This window comes from Anomalospiza imberbis, chromosome 6 (genome assembly GCF_031753505.1).
Source record: "Anomalospiza imberbis isolate Cuckoo-Finch-1a 21T00152 chromosome 6, ASM3175350v1, whole genome shotgun sequence".
Taxonomy (NCBI): Eukaryota; Metazoa; Chordata; class Aves; order Passeriformes; family Viduidae; genus Anomalospiza; species Anomalospiza imberbis.
In genome coordinates this window covers 40819461-40841546 of record NC_089686.1, presented here as the reverse complement: position 1 = coordinate 40841546, position 22086 = coordinate 40819461, and the positions used below count along the sequence as shown (strand labels likewise).

The following is a 22086-nucleotide window of genomic DNA, read 5'->3' as shown; positions in this document are numbered from 1 at the left end:
TCTCTCTTCCCCACAACATGCCCTGGACATTTCCCCTGCTATTTCCACCCTAGGATGTGTGCTGGATGAGCAGGACTTCTGCTCTTGCATTTCCACCCTAGGATGTGTGCTGGATGAGCAGGACTTCTGCTCTGACAGGGCGAGAGGGAGGTATGAGGCAGTCATGCAAGCTTCCACAATTCAATGTGTGTGTTGCCCTCCATGCTAACCACACACCAAGTGAGGCACCACTGGCCATCACCTGTGACTGAAGGTATAAATCAGCCATCTAGTTAAGAAGGGAGGATTCTACTTCCTGTTGGTAAGACAAAGATGCCTGAAGGGAGTTGATCCTTGCTCTGATGTCTGGCTATGGCAGAGTTTAATTCCCTGCTGCCAGCTTGCAGAGTGATTCACTCCATCCTGTCGGTCGGTGCGTGCCTGGACGCTGTTCACATCATTGGGTTGGTTGGTCTGTCTGCCTCTCTCTGCATTCTTCTGTCTGTCTGCTTTGCAAAAGCAACCTCTCTGCAGCGGAGACAGCCAAGCATTGCTGAAGTTTAGCTGTGTCCCAGAGGTGACTTCTAGTTGCCTGTATTTTTTGTGCTGCTGGTAGTAAGGCTGGACCTGCAACCTGAAAAGGGCCGACTGAGAAGAGGGGCAGGAGGAGGGAGGTCAGGGCCATTTTGTAATGGGCTGGGCAAGAGCTCAGCTGCATCTGCATTATGAAGTCCTGGTTCAGATTAATGACAGCTGAACTTCAATGGCTTGCGGGCCCTGGCCAGGGCGGTGTCCAGCAGGCTCTGCCCAGCTGAAGCAGCCAGCCTGTGGCCCTAGACCAGCAAGGCACCGCAGCACATGTGTGTCCCTGGACTACCCTTATGCTAAAGTGCAGTGTTATGTACTTCAGATGCCAGTCAGGCAAGCCCAAACAAATCTTCCCAACACTGCTCCCATGGTGCTCCTTGTGCTTCTCAGTTTAGGCCCCCAGGAGAAGACCTGGGGACTGCTGAGTCTGGATGAGATGCTGTGGCAACCCCATTGGAACCCAAGTACGACAAATCTCAGGGGGATTTGAGTGCTACCAGTTACACTCGGAAGTTGGAAAGCAGGAGTGATAGAAAGCTGGAGTAAAAGCAGAAAACCAAAGTTGGCTGCACCTCACAGAACCACAGAAATGGTTGAGTTTAAACATTAAGACGAAGTTTGGGCAAGATTTCTTAGCAAAGCCATTCTGCTGTTCTTCAGTTTTATACAGCTGATTAGTATAGAAAGGCCCAGACGAAGGAAGAAAAACCTTCAGCCTTCCCCAAACCTGCCTATTCTTGGAAGAACATCTATAATTTATTTCCATTCCTACTGCACATTGCAAAACTCAAGGCCAGCCAGGTCTGGGAAAATTCCTACAAGCACTAGTCTTTTAGAAGCATTCCAGAAAGAAATTAGGTCTCTGGCTACCAAACCCACTAATTCACTGTCACTGGGCCTGGGCAACAGACTGGCATCAGCTTTTACTGGCAGAGAGTAGTAGAGCAGCAAAATCCCCAACTGAAGCAAGAAGCAGCACAACCAAATTGCCAGTCAAGAAGCAAAACAAAATAACCAACAGCAAACCTGAGAGCAGCAGGTTGTTTCCCCTGACCTTTACACCCTCATCATGAGGTGGGAGCTGTGCTGCAGCCCCACGGGGTTTTCCTGCAGAGGAGATGCTGATGCCAATTGGGGTGGGAAAGCCCAGACTCCTGACAGGGTCTGAAAGTAGCAGCAGCAATGTCTGGTACCAGGGACTCTCATCCCTGATCTCCATGAGCCCACATGCAGTGCAGGGGGTACACAATGACATCAAGGTCTCTCTGAGCTTGAGAGTTGTTTTGAAGTTTTGAGGACATATGGCTGCACTGCAAGGCCTGGCCATGAACTGCAGTGTGTGTCTACACTATAGCTGTGGAGAAAGGGCAAGGACAGAAAAATCTGTCTAACACTGGTTTGCTCGGAAACTCCAGTTGACCCTGACACAGTCTAAATAAATATTTTTTTTTAAATACTCAGAATGGCCCAGTCTTCTTATATGTATCCCCAAAGACTGTCATAAAATACCTGCAGAAAGGACTCCATGAACCTCTGCTGCCCTGCTCTAGAGGCACATATTTCAGCTTCAGTCAAACTGAAGTTTAATAAACCCTTGACCTCTGTAGGTTCCCTCCAGCCTCTGCAGCAAACAATTCTCACCTGCCTCAGTGTGACTCTGGGTCTGTGTCCACCACTGGTGTTTGCCATGAGCTGCCAACACCGCTGCAGCCTCTGATGGGAGACCACCATTAGTTGTCAGTGCTATGCTCTTGCACCTCACGTTTTTTTCTGCTGGAGCTGTGAGGAGTAGGGAAAGAGTGCTTGAAACTCTCGCTCATTTGTCATCAGCTCTGAAACATATATATCAACTTAGGGCTTCTCTGGGGCTTTAGCTCCACATCCTTCATCGCGGAAGAGAGAAGGTATATGTTTGCTATGGGAGTCAGGATAATCTAAGCCTTTTGAATGATACCAGTAGCTGACACAAGCCACTGTGCTTGGTAAAATACTGGGAAACCCTGCTTACATCATGGTTTAAGTGCATTGCTTTCCTCATCCAAAAAAATACTTATGTGTTTTTCAATAATTCCCTTTTAATGAAGTTTTGTAAATTCATCAAGGAGTGAAATTGATACTCCCTGACTTGACCAATCACTCTCATGAGACACTTGTGCAAGAGCCCAAATACATGGTTCCCAAAGGAAAGGGATGAAAATAATTTACAGAAGGCAGTGAGGCAAAGGTTTATTGATAAAGAGGCACTAAGAGGAAATAGATGTGCCTAAGATTCCTCTAGTAGATGAACAACAAATAGTACTCACGATCAGCAACTTATATTTTTAATTTTGAGCTGAGAATAGCAACATTCACAGACTCACAGATTATTCTGAGTTAGAAGGGACCCACAAGGATCATTTGAGTCCAAGTCTGATGTGAATGGCCCATATGGGGATTGAACCCAAGATGCAGGTCAAACGACAGTTATTAAGGAAAAAAAAATCCATTAAGCAGTACTGAGCAAGGAAAACATCCACAAAAGTGTGCTCTTACTTGTGAAAGGGGAGTCATGAATTGCTTAAAGGGTAAACTGTGCTTGTCAAGTAATTCAGAGAGCTATGCACTCTGAGGTCAGAGAAAGGGATTTCATTTCACTTGAGAACTACTTCACCTTGCAACACATATAATTGTCACCAGGGGGAAAAATGAAATTAAAAATCCCCAAAACAACTGAAAAAAAATCCAGAAGTAGGTTTGCATGAGCGAAGAGCATTTGACCTTTACTTTCTACTCCATCTGAGTTTCAGTTCTTTTCCCAGACTGTGCCTGGTGAGCCACGTTCCCACAGTGACTGCCCATCCTGTGCATACTCTCCAGCTAAATACTTCTTGCTTTCTGGGTCTTCGGATCTCAGACACTGGACCCCTCTCTAGGGTGAACACTTCTCCATTTTCTCATCATCATCCAGTGTTTGAAGGTGACCATTATTTATTGCATGGAATCCACACTTTATTCAGCAGTGTTGTCTGGGCTCCCCACTGCATCCACTGAGCTGTGCCAGAGGTCACACAGAGATGCCTGAGTCTCAACAAGCCCAGTGAAGTGAGGCACTGCTACTTCCTCTGTTGTGTGGATGGCAAAGTGAGACAGAGCACACAATAAACACTCTATCTAAGCCTGAGTTTTAAAAAGTACTTAGCATTGTCTAATATTTTTGCAGCCTGGAGGTGAAGGTCGTGTGCCTCTCAGATGCCCTGAATCATGCAATATCTTTGTATCTTGGCCAAGTAGATCTAAACCCCCATTCAATCCAGCACCCTCCTCAGTCTTCAGAACAAGTTTCTGCCACATCAAAATTACTTCTCCTTATCCCAGCCTTTGCTCCCTTTCCTTGCCTGGGTCCAAGAAAGGCTGGACCAACTATTAGGGTAAATGGCCGCTGCAATAAGAGTAAGTTCAGACCTGGCTGAAAACACTCTTAAAATATGAGAAATCTGCAGTGTCTTTAGGTGTGAAAATCAAAGGTGTCACTACTGAGACAGTTCAAACCACAACTCCTTATGGCTAGTTGTTGGATAATCTTTCAGAGGAAAGGCACAAAACACATTTCCTACTCAAAGCCCAGCTCCACTGTAACTCTGATGATCTTGCTCCACAGCACAGTGCAGTAGAACTTACGAAAAAAGTCATCATCAGATTTTTTTCCTGACACGGAGAAAACAAAAATGTGCTTGGTTTTAGCTGCATTCTTGCAAATGGCTTAATTGATTCAGAAGAACTTTAAAAAAAGAAGTATTATAAAAACAGCCAGAGGCAACCAACTGCTGTGGGAACTTTTAGGCAAGATTGTTAAGTTTTGATTAGGTTAGAAGAAACTGGATGCAGTATTGTGGTATGAAGTGTCAGGCAGTAGACACAAACAATAGTGACTCTGGTGACACATTTTCCTAACAGAAAACAAAAAAATCATGACTCTTGGAAGGAGTGGAACTCCTGGAGCACCACAAGTTCTCAACCAAACTGGATGATTACATGAAAGATAATGACCATGAAAAATCAGCCTAAATTAGACAGCTGAGTTCATGCCCACTTTTGTGTTTGCTTCCAGTTAACATTCCAGAACGGGATCATATTGACATGAGTGACTACAAATGTGAAGTAAACATTAGCAAACATATACAGAAATTGTCTTTAGGAACTTATGAAAAGGAGTATTTGTCCCAGAAACCTACTTCTGCCAGAGGTGCTCATCCAGCCAGGGAACAAGAACTCATCATTTGTGTCCACCGTGTCCTACCTTCCACTCACCACCACGGATGCCCTTTCAGCTGCCTGCTCCTTGCACCAGTTCACCCACCCACACACACACACACAATCTGCTGACCAAAGATTACTCACAAACATCATCCCAACAACAATCCTGTGTCCCAGACAGACCTCAAAAACTTATACCTTGCTCACAATTTGCAAATAAAACACACGGGGTGTTCATCCCTCCTGCTCCCTGTCTCCCAAAATACTTCCTTAGGGGAGCCCTTATTTTGGGAAATACCTGATCTCCATAAAGGTGGCTGTGTGCTGACATGGGCCACAACTCAGAAAGTCTCTGCCTAGAGACATCATGATGCCAGTGCCACAAGCTGCCTTTTCTAGCAGGGTGGGAAGCAACAGGAGGCCTTAAATGCAGATGGAAAGAGTGACTGCAGGCAAGACGGCCTAGAGAGGAGAGTAAAATACACAATTAGAAAACATGGGCTGGAATCAATACACCTGGGAAGCACTGGCTGGAAAGGTATGTGCTCTTTCAGTTTCCTAGATAAGAGCAAGAAAGACTCCTTTTCACCAGCTGTCTTCCTTTCCTCATCAGAAACAAGCTGTCTGCAAGACTATGGAAAGAAGAAGAACAAACACTTCAGTTTCCAGTGTCTGAGGGCTCCTGGAATTAGTGGGACCACCAGGCACCAGCTGGCCTCTGTTTCCCCAAAGCATCTCCAGCTCATGGGCTCAGAGTTCTTGCAGGGAAAGATGCTGGGGGCTGCAGTGGGTTTCTTTCTCCTTCCTTCTCATCTCAGACTAGGCTTCCCAGACACTGCCTTCTCAGATTTACTATCTCACAGTACATTTGGGTCACGGTTTTTCAGATTCATGAGAGGCAAACATGCCTGTGTGGGAACGTGCGATTTCTTCTGCAATTCGTTTGGTTTATAGGGCTCTCAGGAGAAAATATACAGTCGGATGTAAACAATAGGACTCCAACCTCCAAAACCCCTTCAGCAAACACAGTTATGAGTATGTAGCTTCCAAGAAGCTGGGGTTTTAGAGCAAGATTTTAGTGCTAGAGGAAACTCTCCATCCCAAAGAAGAGAACACCCTGGGCTGTGCCTGCTAGTAATGAGAGACTTGTCTGGCATCAGGGACCACTGAGTATTTGCTGCTTATGTCCTCTGTTTTCCAAAGCAAAATATGCAGCTTCCTGACTTGGTTTAAACCATATTATTCTTCCCACTGACATTTCCTACAGCTTATGAAGCTGAGGCTTATAAACTGTTATACAGTTCAATTTGCTTCAAACTGTAGTACACTGTGGACTATATGACATGAGTTTTTAACTTTGTCAAGAACATGATCTGGCAGAAAATAAAAGGTTACTTTGTCTCCTGTCAGCTGATGGCCTATGGTGTTTGGATGCTACAGTAGGAAGCTTCATAGATTATTACCAGGCAGGGAGAGTCTGGAAGCCAGTGTACCATCTTTTTGTATAATGGTTTTTGCCCCAGGAGAAATGAAGGCTGTGGAGCAGAACTGCCTGCCTGGAAAAGGGGTGGTCTGACAGCTCTTTGGGCAGGACACAATAGGGTGAGGAGCAGGTCACCTCACCCACAGTGCTACACTGCTATCACTGTCATGCTGCCAGCTCCCCTGCTTTCCCCTACCACCTGGGCCAGGCATGCTCTGGGATGTTCTTTGGGCAGTCTTCAGTGCCCATGCTCACACCAAGGTGTTAATACTTCTGGCACAGGGGAACAAAGGGGAACTGCTTTGCTCACCACTGTCAGGCATACCTGCAAAAACATGCCCTGCTCAGCCTCCTTCCAGAAGAACCCAGACCCATGGACCTACCTCATGCCAGGCATACAGGGAGGAAGTGCCAGAGCAACCACTGTAGCTATTTACACACTCATATCACATTTTCCTATTGGGACATTTTCACAGAGCTTGGATTGACTTTGCTCCCACTGAGATGCCACCACAGGCTTTCAGCTGCTGCTCCCTTTTCTTTTGAAATCCTGAGGAGGAGTCCTCAGCAAAGTTCTTGGTTTTAATGAAAACTGTGGGCTAAATGAGGCCATTCCCTGTTTTTCCCCAGCGGGGAACTAATTTTTACCAGACTCAACACCCTTAGCTGTATTCTTGGCTTTCAGGACCCACTCAGTTGCCCTCATAACTTCTCCTTGGCCACGACCCACTGGCCTCTCATGTGTTAATGTATGTATGTGGTCAGTGCTACAGACCATGGTCTATCTGCTGCAGGCTCCTAATATCTCCATCTCTGTGGAAAGTGCAATCAGACAGATTAACACACAAAAGCATACATCAGAGAACATTGACATTGCCTGAGGCAATATTTACATCAGATCTTCTCTAGAAAAACCTAGGCTGTTCCACTGGATTTTTGCAGAGCCCAGATAGGCCAGACTTACATAGTCCAGATTTAGGAATTTCTCACAAGGACTGTGCTATATTTCCTGGCTAATGTCTGAAAAGGACAACTGGGGTCAGACAGCACTTTCCCTTTACACTGGAAGTCATTAAAACACAGAAGAATAGACAAAGAGATGGGTCAGTCCCGGTCCTTTTGTCACTCTCTTGTGAAGTGTCTGGGGGGTGATTCAGTTGCACACTCATGGGGTTTTGGTGCTGTGCAAAACACACTAAGGTCTCTCAGATGCTGACACAAGGCAGGCACCCAGGCCTTGAGGAGCAGCACAGGGAGAGCAGGGAGTGTAAATGGACGCATCTCAGGCCAGGTGGCATGCAGTTGGCTCAATGACTTCTCTCAGCACTAGCCAAGCTTCTCGTCCCTACCATCTTTAGGATGCTGCATACCTCCTAATGCCTTTACTAGCATCTGACAAACCTGTTGAAATACTTTGGCATCAAAGCCTCTGCCTTGTTGCATGCGCTTTGTGACTTGGTCCCCAAATATGGTGAAAAATTCAGCCCTTAGGAGCTTGGTTGCTATCATAGCCTCTTGGCTCCTTTTTGGGTAAACTTCAGGTCATTTTCTAAAGAAATCCATAGCTACCAACAAATATTGTCTGGCAGATTCTGTCTCAGGCAAAGGCCCAACAACATCAACAACAATGAATGGCAGTAAGGTCCCCAGGAGACACTGCTCTGTATGGTTTCTCCCTATCTTTGGGGACCCACTTTAGAAATACAACATATGCAAGAAAGGCATCACACCTCCTTATAGTAATTTGCCATCATCTGTCTGGATTTTCCTCAGAACCAGCTCTCTTATGGTTTGACTAAAGACTTTACAACTTCAAGGCACCATAGCAAAACATCAGAACCTCTTTTATGAGTGTTTTGGTGATAATGAGCTCCCACGAGTACTTGTCGTACATTGTTTTATTTTCTCATCACCTATAAGACATTTCATCTTTAAATTCCAGGCTTTCCCACCATGACCAGAGGGCTTTTGCCTTGCTAGTCTGAAAAGAGTCAAAAAGCAGACAAGGCTGCCAAGTGAGGGTTTGGTTTTTTTAATCACACCTTGTTTGACACCAGGAGCCTTTTCTGAGGAACACTCCCTCTTAGTTCCATGAACTCTGCTCTTGCAACCTTACATCTTTGGATGAAATAGGAGACTTTTCATTCCTGCACACTGTGGAAGAAGGAGGTAAAAAAGGATGTAGTCTCAGTTTTTTCTTGCTGCCCTGCTGAGGGAGGTATCTGCACAAAAAAAAAAGCCTTTGAACAAGGCACTGGCAGAACTAGACTTTGGTGACTGTGCTCTTGTGTCAGTGCTGTTCCAACCCCACAGGCACCCCTAGCTGTGTTCAATGGAAACTGATTCAGCCCTGAAAATGCCTGGCTGCTCTCCTTTCACTGTCAGGGTAGCATTCTCTTCTCACAAGGGGCATGTGGAGCTTTTGTAATCCTGGCAAGCCTTTCAGCTGAGCCTCCAGGAGCAGGATCAATGCCCTGCAAGGCCAGACAGGCTGACAGTTCTATGCTCCCTTCTCTGACACTGGGGAAGCACTGCCCCTTTGCCCTGGCTGAATTTGCCCAGGGTGCACATTATGCCTCTCTTCAGCAGTTCACCTTGCTCTGGGTTCAATTTAGCTTGGCAGCCTGGAGCTCCTGACAGCCTGTTTATAAAACATCATTGGTTCTTGTTAAAGGGCTCACCCCACACCAGGACATCCCAGCTGTACCACAGGGTCTGGGTGGCTGCCTGTGCAGTACCTGCTGTCTTGGTCTCCTGAGGGAGGGCTGCTGTACACAGGGCATGGGAGACCCATGCTAGAGTATTTTATGGACTTGTGCTAACATGAAAGCCATTTTGACCTCCAGATATTCACGTGGAAACCAAAATGAACCTAGTAAGGCACATCCCAGATATTATCTAGTAATAATAAGACATAAGCACCCTCTGGTTAATGTATCACACAGCAAAGCTCTTGCTGGCCTTCTTTTCTAACCAGGACAGCTGATGAGGTCAAAAAACCTGTGTAGAAGCTCAAAGAGACAGCTCAGAGCCTGCTCAAAGGGGCGGGCTCCACAAGCAGATTGCCCAAACCTCTTTCTTTCACATGAGCCAAGTTTTTGAAGGAAAATACTGCAGGCTGAAAGCCCTCATGCTTTCAGGACTGACCAGGTCGCAGCCCCAGTGATTTGCATGCTCAGTGTTAGTTCATCTCACACCTTGGCTATGCTGAGCAATTTCCTGGATCCCAGCAGTCAGGTCTGCTGCATGCATTTTTTGCTAGCAAGGACACTTTCCTCAGTCCCAGCCTTCCCTCAGACTCATGCAAGGGTGAAGGCTACATGTTGGACTGTCCCATCATCTCCCTCTCTGACTCCTATGATCAACTGCAGTAGGGTTTCTCCCCATCTTTGGGGACCCACTTTAGAAATACAACATATGCAAGAAAGGCATCACACCTCCTTATAGTAATTTGCCATCATCTGTCTGGATTTTCCTCAGAACCAGCTCTCTTATGGTTTGACTAAAGACTTTACAACTTCAAGGCACCACAGCAAAACATCAGAACCTCTTTTATGAGTGTTTTGGTGATAATGAGCTCCCACGAGTACTTGTCGTACATTGTTTTATTTTCTCATCACCTATAAGACATTTCATCTTTAAATTCCACATCTGAATGAGCACCTGTGATGCCTGTAAATTACACAGTTGATAAGCCCCTCTCCTGCTACTTGACTATTCCCACTACTCACCCTCTGAGGTGGACTGCTGACAAATGGAGAAAAAGGTTGTTCAACCAAAACCTCCAATTTTTACCACCAAGGAAAGGGGATTTTCAGGACAACCAGCCACAAAACCAAACTAATTAAAGGCCACAAGGGAACAGCAGGGTTCTCTGGATACCAACTTAATATCCAAGCCTAGGCATAAATAAGCTTTATTATAGCTTGAACTCTAATTTAAAACCAGCATCATCCAACTTTGCATGTGCAGCTACAGGTTCCTATTTTTCCTGAGCTGACTTTGGGCCTTTCAGTAGATTTTTATGAGGTTCTGTCCTGACCAGTCATTTATAACAACCCTCTCTGTGGATATTTCCCTTCCCCAACAGAGCTGCAGTTAACTGAGTTGCTATGCTCATGTTTGATGTTTCAGCCAATACCCCATTGCTTTCTGTCCTTCATAAGACCCTTTTTCTAATACCTTGAAGTGGTATGATCTGGATGGAAATACTCATTTCTCTAGCACAAGAGCTCATACCTATATAAAGCAACCAGCTTCCCTTTCTTCCAATAGTAGCTTTCCAACTTCTGTTCAAGAGCTGAAATGCAATATTTAAGCTCTGCCATAAATCCCACAGCTTCATGGAGTGTTTCTGGCCTTCTGTACATTCTGTCTAACCGTCTAGTCCATCGGCTATTTATCTTGGAAGTCCTCACTGGAGATGTGAGAAACAAAAAATGTCTGCAGGTCCTCTGCCAATTTAGGTAGGTTCTTCTTCCTCTTGCCTTCTAGCATTTGGCTATGTCCTGTCTAGCTCAGAGTGATATCTGGCTCCAATCTGCTTATGAAGGTTCAGACCAAATCTTGATAAGCCAGGTTATGTCTCTAGTGCAGGGCTTCTCAGCTCTCAGCTATGGGTCCTTGCCACAGCTGTGCTCCTGACTCTACTCCAGGAAGAGGTCTGGGCATGCACTATCCCAGGGAAGGCTGGAAAAGAACCGCCCGGTGCTCCAGAGGGTGTCCCTGCCTCATGAGCTGTAGACCAGCACTGTGGCTCAGGCTCTAGTGGCTCAGGCCCTGCTCCACTGTTTGGCCTCGGGCTCCCCTCTGCGACCAAGGCTCTGCCCAGTTCCCCTTTCCGGCTGGCCACATATCGGAACTCACCCCTGGTTGGGGTGAGCCGAAAAGGTGGAAAAGTCTCTCCTCTAACCCATATCTCCAAAGAAAGACTCAGTAGTCTTCTGTTGTCTGGTCTTAAGGTAGTTTATTGTATGTTATCTAAAAGATTTTCTCCCCAAGCTGCTGCAGTCCATCCAGCAGTCGGGCAAAGGTACACTCTGATGCCCAGGGGGCTGGTGCCCTCTTTTATATCATACATTACATATTAGATGTTTATAGTTTTTCCCCAATGCCCATCACCTATATTGAATAGTGACTTTCTACTCTAAACCAATCTGTGAGTGCCAACATCACCAAGAACATGGAGGTTAGGAAGAAGAAGGAAAGAGGACAGGGCACACCCAAGTCCCTCCATCTTAGAACTTCTGACTCCCATGTACAAAACTCAGACCCCTCTGTACAAGGCCTAAAACCCCCCTGTACAGCACTTAAAAATTCTTCTTTTTACTTTATGATTACTTCTACTACAATATCTAAACTTTTGTGATTTCTTGTTCTTCCTGCAAGGTTGGTAAATTGTTCCATGGATCAGGTTCAAAGCCTGTGGCTGCATTCCAGGGTCTCAGATGCTTTTGACCTGGGCCTGGAACATCCAAGAGTGTCTAAGGGACATTCTGTGTTCCGACAGCCACACAGTGGGAATGGACATGCATCAGCCTCCCATGCAGTCATTCTTGAGTGGCATCTCTGGGGCAGGAAAAACCTGATGCTGTGGGCTTGTGCACACACACTGGAAAGGACCAGTCTCTCAGGTGACCCATCCCCACCTGTCAGACCCAACAGCCTGAGAACAGCTCCATGCCTAGCATACTGGTACCCCTGTGAGCCTGTGGTATAATTTCTGAAGTGCTTTTCTTTTCAGAAATCTTGCTGTGGCACAGGTCTTGTATTAAGTTTTGGGCTGAGCAATATTTTCCTGTTTCCCCTGTTTTGTAAAACAGCTTCTGGCCTGTGTCACACACATTTCTCAACACCTTGCAGAGTCACAAAGCTTTCTCTCAGCACTGTCCCAGAACAGAGTCATTCTCTGATTGTTTTTGACCTTTTCTGGGAAAATTCTCGATATTGCACTCTTTCCCTGTGCATACTGTACAACTTTGGTTTGTTTAGATTTAATTCTGGTGTAAATTTCTTTCACTTCCCACTGCTCCTGAATAGATTAGATATCTGCAAGCACTTTTGCTATCTGATCTCTCTTGCATCAAAAGAATGAATACAGTTCCCCATTTCCCTTTTTGGAAACAGCATCCTACCCTAAAACTGATGCTACAGCTCCCAAGTGAAGTAGTCAGTCAATATCCAAAGTCCCGAGAGGACTGCTTCCACCACAGGGAAGACTGATGTGACACAAGATATTTCTTTTAAGCAGCAGTGCTTGCACCTAGCGCCCAGATGGGGAACAGCAATCAGATTGGAGTTATATTGAGATCTTACAAATTTATTTTATTTCCCCCCAACACCAGTCTGCCCAAAGCATTTGTTCTCTTCCTCAATTTCCTCATTCCCTATTGATAGCACTTCTCTGGTGGGCCTTGATGCTGTTGACTCCCTGCCCACTGATTCTGTAGGATTTTCAGACTTTATAAAGGTGGTTGTTATGTCAAGTCCCACAGAGTTTGTACCCAGGCTCAGCATGCAGCATATAGTCTGTTGGTGAGTAAACCAGCTTATCTTTCAGGCTCCACCACCATCTCACCCACTGCCTTACAGCTAATGAACCTATTAGTTCTTGCTAATAACTAATATATTTAGAAATAATACTGATTCAACCATCTGTTTCCAATAAGCAGATTAAAAACCACTTAAACTGCATCTTCATAAAAAAAAAAAAAATTAGACACGAACAGACTTAAATTGACATTTAGTACTGACTTGGATAATGCAACTGTCTCCAGTCAGTGCAGCTGAGAGACCATAGTTCATGATGCACCAGCTTGTCATGACTAAGTCCTGCTGGGACCTGAAGACAGCAACTACAAAATGTTGAATCACAGATATTCTCAAGGGAGATATAAAAAATTTTATCCTGGTGGGTTCATACTTAGATAGCTCATAAAATCTGTTGCAGACCACCTTCCCTAATAATGCTGAGTCTGTCACTGCTTATTACCCATCCAGGATATCTTCTCTTCTTCTTCTTACCCTGCCTCTCCTCATTCATCTCTTCTCCTTCCTCTCTCCATTCATTTACCCTATTTCTCACTGATTCCTCTCTTTGACCAAAAAATAACCTTAGAATTATCATGTTGATCACAGTTCCTCTTTCACATTGTGTCTACTTATGTGACAGTCAAAATATGAAGATGATTTACAAGAATGAATTAAAAATATGGCCAAGCAGATTCACCAGTATGTATAACAACATTGACATCTGAACTAACACAAAAAATAAAGTGGAGCTAATTTATTTATTATATGTAAGTAGTTTTCCTCCTTTACTTTTGAACTTTCCTTTACAAGTTGAGGTTGCTGCGACACATGTATCTATGATAAATTGCTCTGACATTTTATTAATATGAAATATTCCCATCCATCTTTTAGTAAATGTTTCTCAAGTCACAGGGGTCCTATATCAGCTGCATTACCACTCAGGCTTCTTGTAATCCACAACTATCTCCTTTTTCCATTTAAAAATTATCTACATAAATATATTAGACCTGTGCTTTCCAACATGATTAACAATTGAGATGGGATTTTTTTTTCAGATGTGTAGGATGAGTACCTCAGAAACACATGATTTTTGGGGCAGGGATTGCTCAGCATTTTCTGAAAAGCATAACTCATATCTTGTGTTGGCCAATAGAGGTTGCCTATGCTGATGAGTTACTTTTTAAAGATTAGACCATTAACGTGGATTGGCAGGTTAAGCCTATTTTACATACCAAAAAACCCCAGGATATGAGAACACACCGATTGCTTACAGCTTTTTGCACAGAATAAGGTTATCAAGAAACCTAAGTTAAAGCCCCTACAAAATCACACACGGGACTTCTACTCCGTGAGTTTCTGACTTCAGCAGTGGCTCCTTTTCAAGCTGGCTAAGGGCTTCTTTTTGCCTGAGCCACGGCCCTGCAAAGGTCACACTAATGCCACTGAGTGGCCACAGCCTCACCTTGCACAAGCCACTCGGGTACTCCAACTGTCAGTTTTTCCAACTGTAAAATGAGAATAAAAACTTCTTACTGGCCCAGGACACATTCACACTTTTTTTACCTGAGAATTGCTAAGCTACAAAAATGCCCTGAACAAGTAATGAAGTGTCTTAAGGACTCCAGGGAGCAAAACTGGCTAAAGGACCAGTTTTCACTAGGGTGACCGAATGGACAGGTCTGGAGATGTCCTTCAGCAGCAGACCTTGGCTCCGAGCCTCTCAGACACCAACTCCCTCTTACAAGGGAAACTCATCATGACTTTGAACGCAGGGCCTGGAAAATGAATAAATCCTCACGATCTGAGGGATTGGAGTCTGCACATTAGCTCCCCTTAAACCGTGGGTGCATTTAACTTGGGAGGTTAGAAACCACAGCCAAAGAAATTTCTTTTGATTCACAACTTGTTTTGAGCAGTCACCCATAAAGCAGCCAGTGAATCACTCCAGCCAGTTAGTCATGCAACCACACTGAATGTACACTCAAAAGGCTGCACAAAATAAACAGCCTGCAGCTCCAGATAACACACGCAGAGCTCATTTGCACTATCTGGCATCAGCATATATTGTTAATAGGACTCCTACACCAAACCCTTAGGAAAAAAACGCACTCAAATAAGCATCTCCAAATCTCTCTCTACATCAGTATTTTTCTCGTCTGCTTCGCTCTGTGTTGCTTTCAAAATAACTAAGACTAGTAAAAGTTTTAAGGCTCTTTCTCTCTCTTTCCGCACCTTCTTGTTGCTGGTAATGTCCTGCTGGGTTTACAGGCGTGCGCCGCTGAAGTGTAGGGCTAAAGCAGAGTTAATTCCAATCAGCAGCGGACAAGTCGAAAATAAACAGCTCTGGTGCGAAACGAAATCATTCTGCAAGGACGGGACGGCAGGGATACAGGGGGAGGGAGTCTCCTGGTCCTTTGACACATGAGTGTTATAAACAGCTCGGGTCAGGAATCCTATAAAAGCCTTCAGCCAGATCTACCAATTCTACCATCCAGTTCAAGAGAACCGCGAAACACCTTTTGGAAAGAGACGCGAATAAACCCTCCTGCGCGGCCCTAGGGGTAAGGAACGTGAGCCCTACCTTCGCGTCTGGCTCCCCGAGGAAATCCCGCAGGTTTCCGCGGAGGAGATCCCGCACCTCCGAGTGTCTGTTCAAACAGAGGCTTAGCCAAACTCCTGGCGAGAGCTCCCTCCCCTCCCTGGGAGGGTGCCGGAACCCTTGAATGGCAGATCTGGTGGCCCTATTGTGGAAAAGAGAGGGCTATTGCCAGGGCGGTGTCAGCAGCACGCCGGGAGCCGGCGGCCGAGCCTCGCCGGGCAGCCGGTCCCACATCAGCGGGAGGGAAGGGCCGGCTCTGCCGCCCTGCTCCCTGAAGCTCGCCTCGCCTCCCCGCCCTCCTGGCTCCGCTTGCCGGTTCCTGCTCCCTGATGCCAGCTTGGATCACGTCCCCCCTTGTCCGCTTCCCCACTCGCGCCTGCCTGCCGCTCACCTCTCCCCTTTATACCGCCTTGCTGCTCCCCGCGGGGATCAGGACAGCAGCATCTCCCCACCCCGGCGGAGAGAGGTGCGGGGGAGGCCGCGCACCCCGCCCGCCTCCCCCCCTGCGCTCTCAGCCGCGGCGAAGGAGCCCGGGCAGGAGTCGGGAGCCGAGATCAAAGCCGCAGGGAGAGGGAAGGGGAGGCAGGACCGAAGGGCCGCCGCAGCTCGGGACACCCCTCCCCAAGTCCTCTGCACCCCGGGCTCTCGGCGGGCGAGGGGCAGGGACCGCCATCCCCCTCCTGGCAGAGCCGTTCCTGCGGAGATCTTAGCAGGGCGGCCCGGACGCCGGTACGGGAACACGGCATCGGCCGAGGTGGGGGAGCCCTGCGGGAGTCCCAAGGGGAACACGCGGCCCCCGTTCCTCTCCGGGCGTGGGACTGTGGCGGAATCCGGGGGAAGGGGGCAGACGCCGCCGGCCGTCCGCGGCGAGCGGCGAACTCCGCAGAGCCCTTGAACGTCGGCGGGGGCTCTGCGCGGCGCCGCGGGGAGCCCCGAGCGCCTGGCAGCGAGCGGTCTCTCGCGGGAGGCGGAGAGGGACCGCCAGCGAGCTCGTTCCTGCCGTGCCTGCAGCTTACGTTACATCAGGGAACGAGAAGAAGGAGAAATCCATTAAAAGTGTCAATTTAAAAAGCACGCAGCGAGCCTCCGATTCCTACAGCAGTGGCTTTCTGTACTTCTAATAATAATGCACTTATGGCCGCACTTCTTATTCGCGAGCTAAATAAAAGAAGGTCGTTATTTGCATAACGCGGTACTTAAAGAATTTCCTCTGTTAGAGAAAGCCGTTTCCTTCCTCCTGTTTCCTTTGAGCAAACGTCCCCATCACATTCGCCTTCACTCCCAAAAGGATTCTGTTCCAGCCGGTATTTCTAGACAGCGATATACATGTATTTCTGTGTGTATAGGGGTATGTGAATACATACGTTTCAAGAAATATAACTTACTTCAGCTCCACGCAGTAGAAATAGCAAGTCAGATTACTATAGCACATAAATCATCTGAAAGATTTTTCTCCTCCTAAGCCAAGATATATAACCTGTTCTAAGGACTAGATGATCTTGAAGGTCTGTTCCAACCTTGAAGATTCTCTGATTCTAGGACTTTTTTTTTTAAGAATTCGGCTTTCACTGCCCGTGCCGGTTTGCAGAGTAACCCGTACCCCTATTCGAGGCAGGGAACCCGGGGTAAGCAGTGCGAGGCAGCCGGCCCGTCGAAGCGCAGGGGCAGCGGGCTCCGGGTAGGCACAGAAGGAGCCGTGCCGGGAACCCCTTAGGGACAGGCTAGCAGCCGCCACTGCGAGGGTGCCGCGGGGAGCCCGGCCGAGAGCCAGGGCCTCCCGGTGCCTCTGTCCCTGCCAGAAGCCGGGCTGGAAGCGCTCTGACGATTGCCGTCCGTGTCCTCCGTGTATTTACGGCCGCAGCTCTCCCTGGCCTATATTTATCCGTACAATGCAGTGGAAGGTCTTAGATCTAGAAATAGAAGCCGAGGGCAATAGATGGCAGGCTCGGGCTTTTTATAACTCAAAAAGACTTGTTTATTAAAGAAATAAAATGAAATAAAACAACTAAAAAAAGGAGGGGACACCCTGTCCCTCCGGCACGCGGAGTGCGTGCCATGCCCGCCGTGCCCCGCCGGCCCGGCCCCAGCCGCAGCGCCCGGCCGCTGGGCTCCGGGCTCTCCCGGGCCTCCACAGCGACCAGAGGAAAGGCGAGGCGAGGGCTACGGGGCCGCCGTGCGGAGAGCAGCACCCCCCAGGAGGGGACCGGGCCGGGCGATGGACCCGTCGCAGCGACGGGCGCGGGGGAAGCTGGCCGCCTGGGTATCGCCTGGTAGGAGAGCCTGCCTGCTGGTTGGCCTCGGTTTGTGTTTTGCTTGGTTGGGTATTTTTTTCCTCTTCTTTTGGGGTTTTGTTGTTTTTAAAATTGAGGGGTTTACAGTCACGGCATCCCACCACTCCAGCATCCTGCTCAGGCCCGGACAGCAAGAGGACGCGGGGAGCCAGCGGTCCCTGACGCGCTCCTTCACCTCTGCGCAACGCGCACGGCAGTACCAGCACCGAAGCTGCGGCGAGGAGTCGGCGGGAAGCAGTGGGACAGTCGCCTGTCCCCGGCTTCCCCAGCAAACCTCTCCGGGGAGCTCTCCTCATGGCCTTGAGCGCCGTGTGTGCGCTGGCTGGCCGCGCTTGTGCCCGCTGCAGAGAACGAGGACGGCTTTCTCTTCCCCGGGCTCACCCGCGCCGAGGGGATCTACCCCGACTCGGAGGTTTCCCCGTCCCTTCAGCCCTCGCGGGGTTCCTCGGGCACAACTCCTGCTCCCGGCGCGGTGGTCTCGCGGTTTGGGAAAAGGAGGAGAGGCGCCTATGGATGTTGCAGTCGCTCCGCGAAACCCCGATCTGTCTGTTATTAGCGAGTCTCTCTCTTCAACCATTAAGCACTATTATTATCGCTATTGCTATTAATTATCCTTGCCGAACCATGTGTCTCTCATTACAGCCCACCGTCCCCAGCCACATCACAGGGGCTCACAACGAGCGCGGTCTGGGCCGGGCCGGGCCACCCGCCGCCCCCGCGGGGCTCCCACTGAAGGAGAGCCCCGAGCTCGCTTGAAAATAAATCAGGGGTACCCTGGCGGTGTTAGGAAGGCAATAAACTCGTGTGATTCTACCGGGGGGTTGTAATGTGTCATCATAGGCTATGCCGGCGCCCTGGGCCTTGCAACCTACAAAAACAAGAGAGCCGGTTAGCAGAGAGAGGATGTCAGGGTGGCGGGAAAGGCACGGGGGCCTGCCCTGCGATCCCATTCCCGGAGGGAGCGGGGACCGGTTGCCTCCTGCACGGACCGCAGCCCCGCAGGTCTCCCCGGTCCCACCGTGTGTCCTTTCCCGCGGAGCCCGGGCTGGCCCCAGAAGGCCTCCGCGGATGCGGAGCGGGCCTGACGCTGGTGGGGACTGTCCGTCCAGGGGGAAAGGGCAGGGAGGATAAGAGAGGATCACTTCTGGTTAGAAAATGTGTGCAAGCAGCCCTCAAAGAGAGGCCTCATGCCAATGCTCGCCCCGGTGAGGACATACCCACTGGAGAATGATTGTACCACAGGGAGCGGGAAGGACCCGTGCGAGTTCTGGCAGGACCCCGTGCGGGCGCAGCGTAGCTGGGCGATGCCTGCGGCTCCCGGGCACGTCTGTATGGAGAGGACTTAATGTCTTTTTCCTGTGCACGGGAGTCACCTGTGCCTGGGGGAACTGGGGCTGTGGACCTGGATCCGGGGACACCTCAGCTGCAAGCAGAGGGCGAGGGACGGCGCCGGAAGGCGACCTGGCAAGCCAGGGTTTGGGAGACAGGCAGAAGTAAGTAAGTCGCCTCTACCCTCTTTTAAGTCTAGAGATGGAGGAAAAGGGTAAATAGAGCAAAGAGTGCTCAATTGACGGCGGGAGCCTAGAAGTGGGATTGCTGGCCTGACCCGGACCTCTTCCACCTCCTCTGTGCCCCCTGTCCGTAGTCACTGTCCGTCTTAGGGTCTCCCTGGAGACACGGTCCTATAGCTGTCCTTGCATTTAGGACTAACACATGGAGAATGAGACCCCGTTAGCGGAGACGCGCTCTGAATCTAGGCCGGGACAGCCCCTCTGCCCACACAGAGATCACCGGGAGGGAAAGGAAGAGCTTTCATTTCCACCTTCTCTTCTTGGGAAAACTTAGGGAGGGCTATTTACTTCATTGTTGAATTTTCCTGTTTTTAGCGGGGGGCTGTTTGCTTGTTTTGCTTTTCCCTAACTGCCCCGATACAGCGGAAACCTCCCGAAGAAGCCTTTTAAAGCCACGGTCGGAAACGACATGAGAAGCGCCCCCGTTCCCGGGTGTACTGTCGAGCGCCAGCGCGAGGGAGTGTCTTAATTACCGCTAATGACCCACGGAAGGGATGCGAGGGGGTTATCTGCAGCCGGGCAGAAATCAATTAGGGGAGTGGCAATTAGGGAAGAAAGTGAGAGACGGGAGAGGCCTTTACCGCGAACAGTGATGATTTCGGCGAAATTTTCCAGAAATTCTTTCTGCGGAAAACGGTCCCCGCGAGAGTACATTGCACAGCCTGGCGCTCCGCTCTTTCTGTTTCTGTCCCGGTTGCCGCGGAATTCCCCGCATTGCACAAGAGCTAACGCTTTGCGGGAGCGCATCGCCCGCAATCCGAAACTACGATTACGATCACGGCTAAATGGGACACGGGGGAAGGGCGGCTTCCCGCGGGCATCGCGGGCTCCAGACCCGGCTGGGAATGAAGATACTCGTGGGGCACGGCGGCCCCCGCTGCGGCGAGAGGGGGCTGCGCTCCGGAGCCGGGCAAGGTCTCCTTGACCCCGGTACGGTTTGTCCTGCCAGGCAGCCACCCCCCACATTCCCGGGAGGTCCTTCCCAGGCCCGGGAGTCTCTCTCCGCTTTCGCCTCCGGTGCTTCCCCGCCGCACGCCAAGGACTCACCGTAACAGGAGACCTGCAGGGCTCCGTTGTGGCCGCTGCTCTCTTGCAGCTTGATGTTGCTGTCCGGGGGGGTTTTGCAGGGGCCTCGCTGCATATAGAGGTGCGGCGGCTGCTGCTGCGGAGGGTATTTGTTAAAGGAGGCCGGAGACCCGGCAGAGCCGGGAGCCTGCACGCTGCCATCCAGGGACTGACATTCCTGCTGGCTGTAGCGGCTCCGGCACTTAGTGCTGCTGTCACCAAAGCCTTGTCCTTTGCTGGCCAGGAAAGTAGGGCTGAACTTGTCACTTGCTTGAAATGCCCTAAAAGGCGAGGAGCCTTCTGTGTCCTGGGAGGCTGCGTTGTAGTAGGAATCCATGGCAGCCGGATCACAATAAGAAACACAAGTATCAGCATTCATTCCTAAAATTAAAAGGCCCGAGTGTCCTTAATGCGCTTGGAGGGGCACCAGGAGCCACTCTTTTTCTCTCCCTTTCGCATAGACACACACTCACAGCTGGGCCGGGAAGCTCTAAGAGGATTCAGATGTTTGTGAAAGCTGACCAGATCTCCAAACCCCCTTAAGTTCTCGCACAGTAAAAGGGGTCTTTTTCTTTCCCTCCCTCCCTCTTTCACATACGCTTGCCCTCCGTGTCTCCCTCCAAACTGCACTCTAAAGAGGCTCTTCTCTGCGCTTTCCCCCCCACCACATTGGAAAAAAAAAAAAAAAACAGAGAGAGAGAGGGAGACCTCTCCCCCAATTAATATGTAGATGATGACAGTGGAGGGGAGGGGGCCTAGGAAGGGGTGTGTGTGAGTGTGTGTGTGTGTATGGGGGTGTGTGGAAGCAGAGGGAAGGTGGAGGTCGTATCTTTTGCGTTAAAAAAAAAAAAAAAAAAAAAGAACCAAACCAAAAAAACAAACCAGCCCCAAAATTTTTATGATTATAAACCAGAAAATCAAGCAGATGACACAAACTCCATGAAGGGATGAGTGCGGGATCCGCGCCGGCGAAAGCGCCGGGGACGATTTAATGGTCGTGACACACTCTGTTCACTCCGGCTCTCTCCTCTGCTCACTGCCCCAGCTGTGGGGACCCTCGCCTCTGCGACCCCCTTCTTTCTATTAAAGGCAATACGGATTTTCCCCGCAGCTATCTGCCTTTAAGCCTCCCCCCTCCCGTTAACCCCTTCAGGGCCGACAGCTCTGCCAGCGCTGCCGTGAGCAGTTTCTCTACTGTGGCACGGCTGTGCCGCGGTCGCCCCGCACAGAGCCGGGCGAGCTCTCCGTCGGGTCTCGCCACACATTTACGATGGTCATTATTTATTTACCTGCAAAAACGTACTCTCTTTAGGTGTAAAACTACTGGATCCAAACGGGAGGGCAGCAGGGACAGATTTTAATAGGGTCACCAAGCACACAGAATTGGACCAAGCTTCTGGGATTGTCAGAGGTAACTTGCAAAGGGACAGAAGCTGGCAGGAGCCCTTTTTGGCTTGAGGGGTCAATTACAACCCAGAAAGAGCTTAAAAATAAATCAATACTCACCTTTAGTCTTCCTTCCCCCCCACCTCCCATTCAACCTGATTCCCCTCCTCCCCCAGTTAACTCCTGCTACCCCTTACTTACTCTTACCCTGCCTTCCTCCCATCCCCACATCTGGTTTCTATTGCTCACTTACCTTGAAGTTTTCAGTAATAAAGATATTACGCAAACTAAATCCACAGCTCTTCGGAAGAAAAGAAAAGAAAAGAGAAGAAAAGAGAAGAAAAGAGAAGAAAAGAAAAG

The 22086-nt window shown here is 49.1% G+C and overlaps 1 protein-coding gene across 4 annotated transcripts in view; it reads right to left on the bottom strand.

Moving 5' to 3' along the window:
- The window catches only part of ALX4 (ALX homeobox 4), a 40063-nt gene extending 18232 nt beyond the window's left edge, over positions 1-21831 (bottom strand). Inside the window, exons 1-2 of one of the 4 annotated variants that reach the window (XM_068193718.1) lie at positions 21251-21831; positions 20323-20721 (exon numbers count right to left, since the gene is read on the bottom strand). In XM_068193718.1, coding sequence (XP_068049819.1) covers positions 20323-20719 — 397 coding nt within the window. In that variant the 5' untranslated portion in view covers positions 20720-20721; positions 21251-21831. Of the gene's footprint in view, positions 1-15395; positions 16010-20322 lie in introns of those variants that run through there. The other 3 variants (XM_068193716.1, XM_068193715.1, XM_068193722.1) reach the window with 3 other exon arrangements.
- Between the last annotated feature and the right edge of the window lie 255 nt (positions 21832-22086).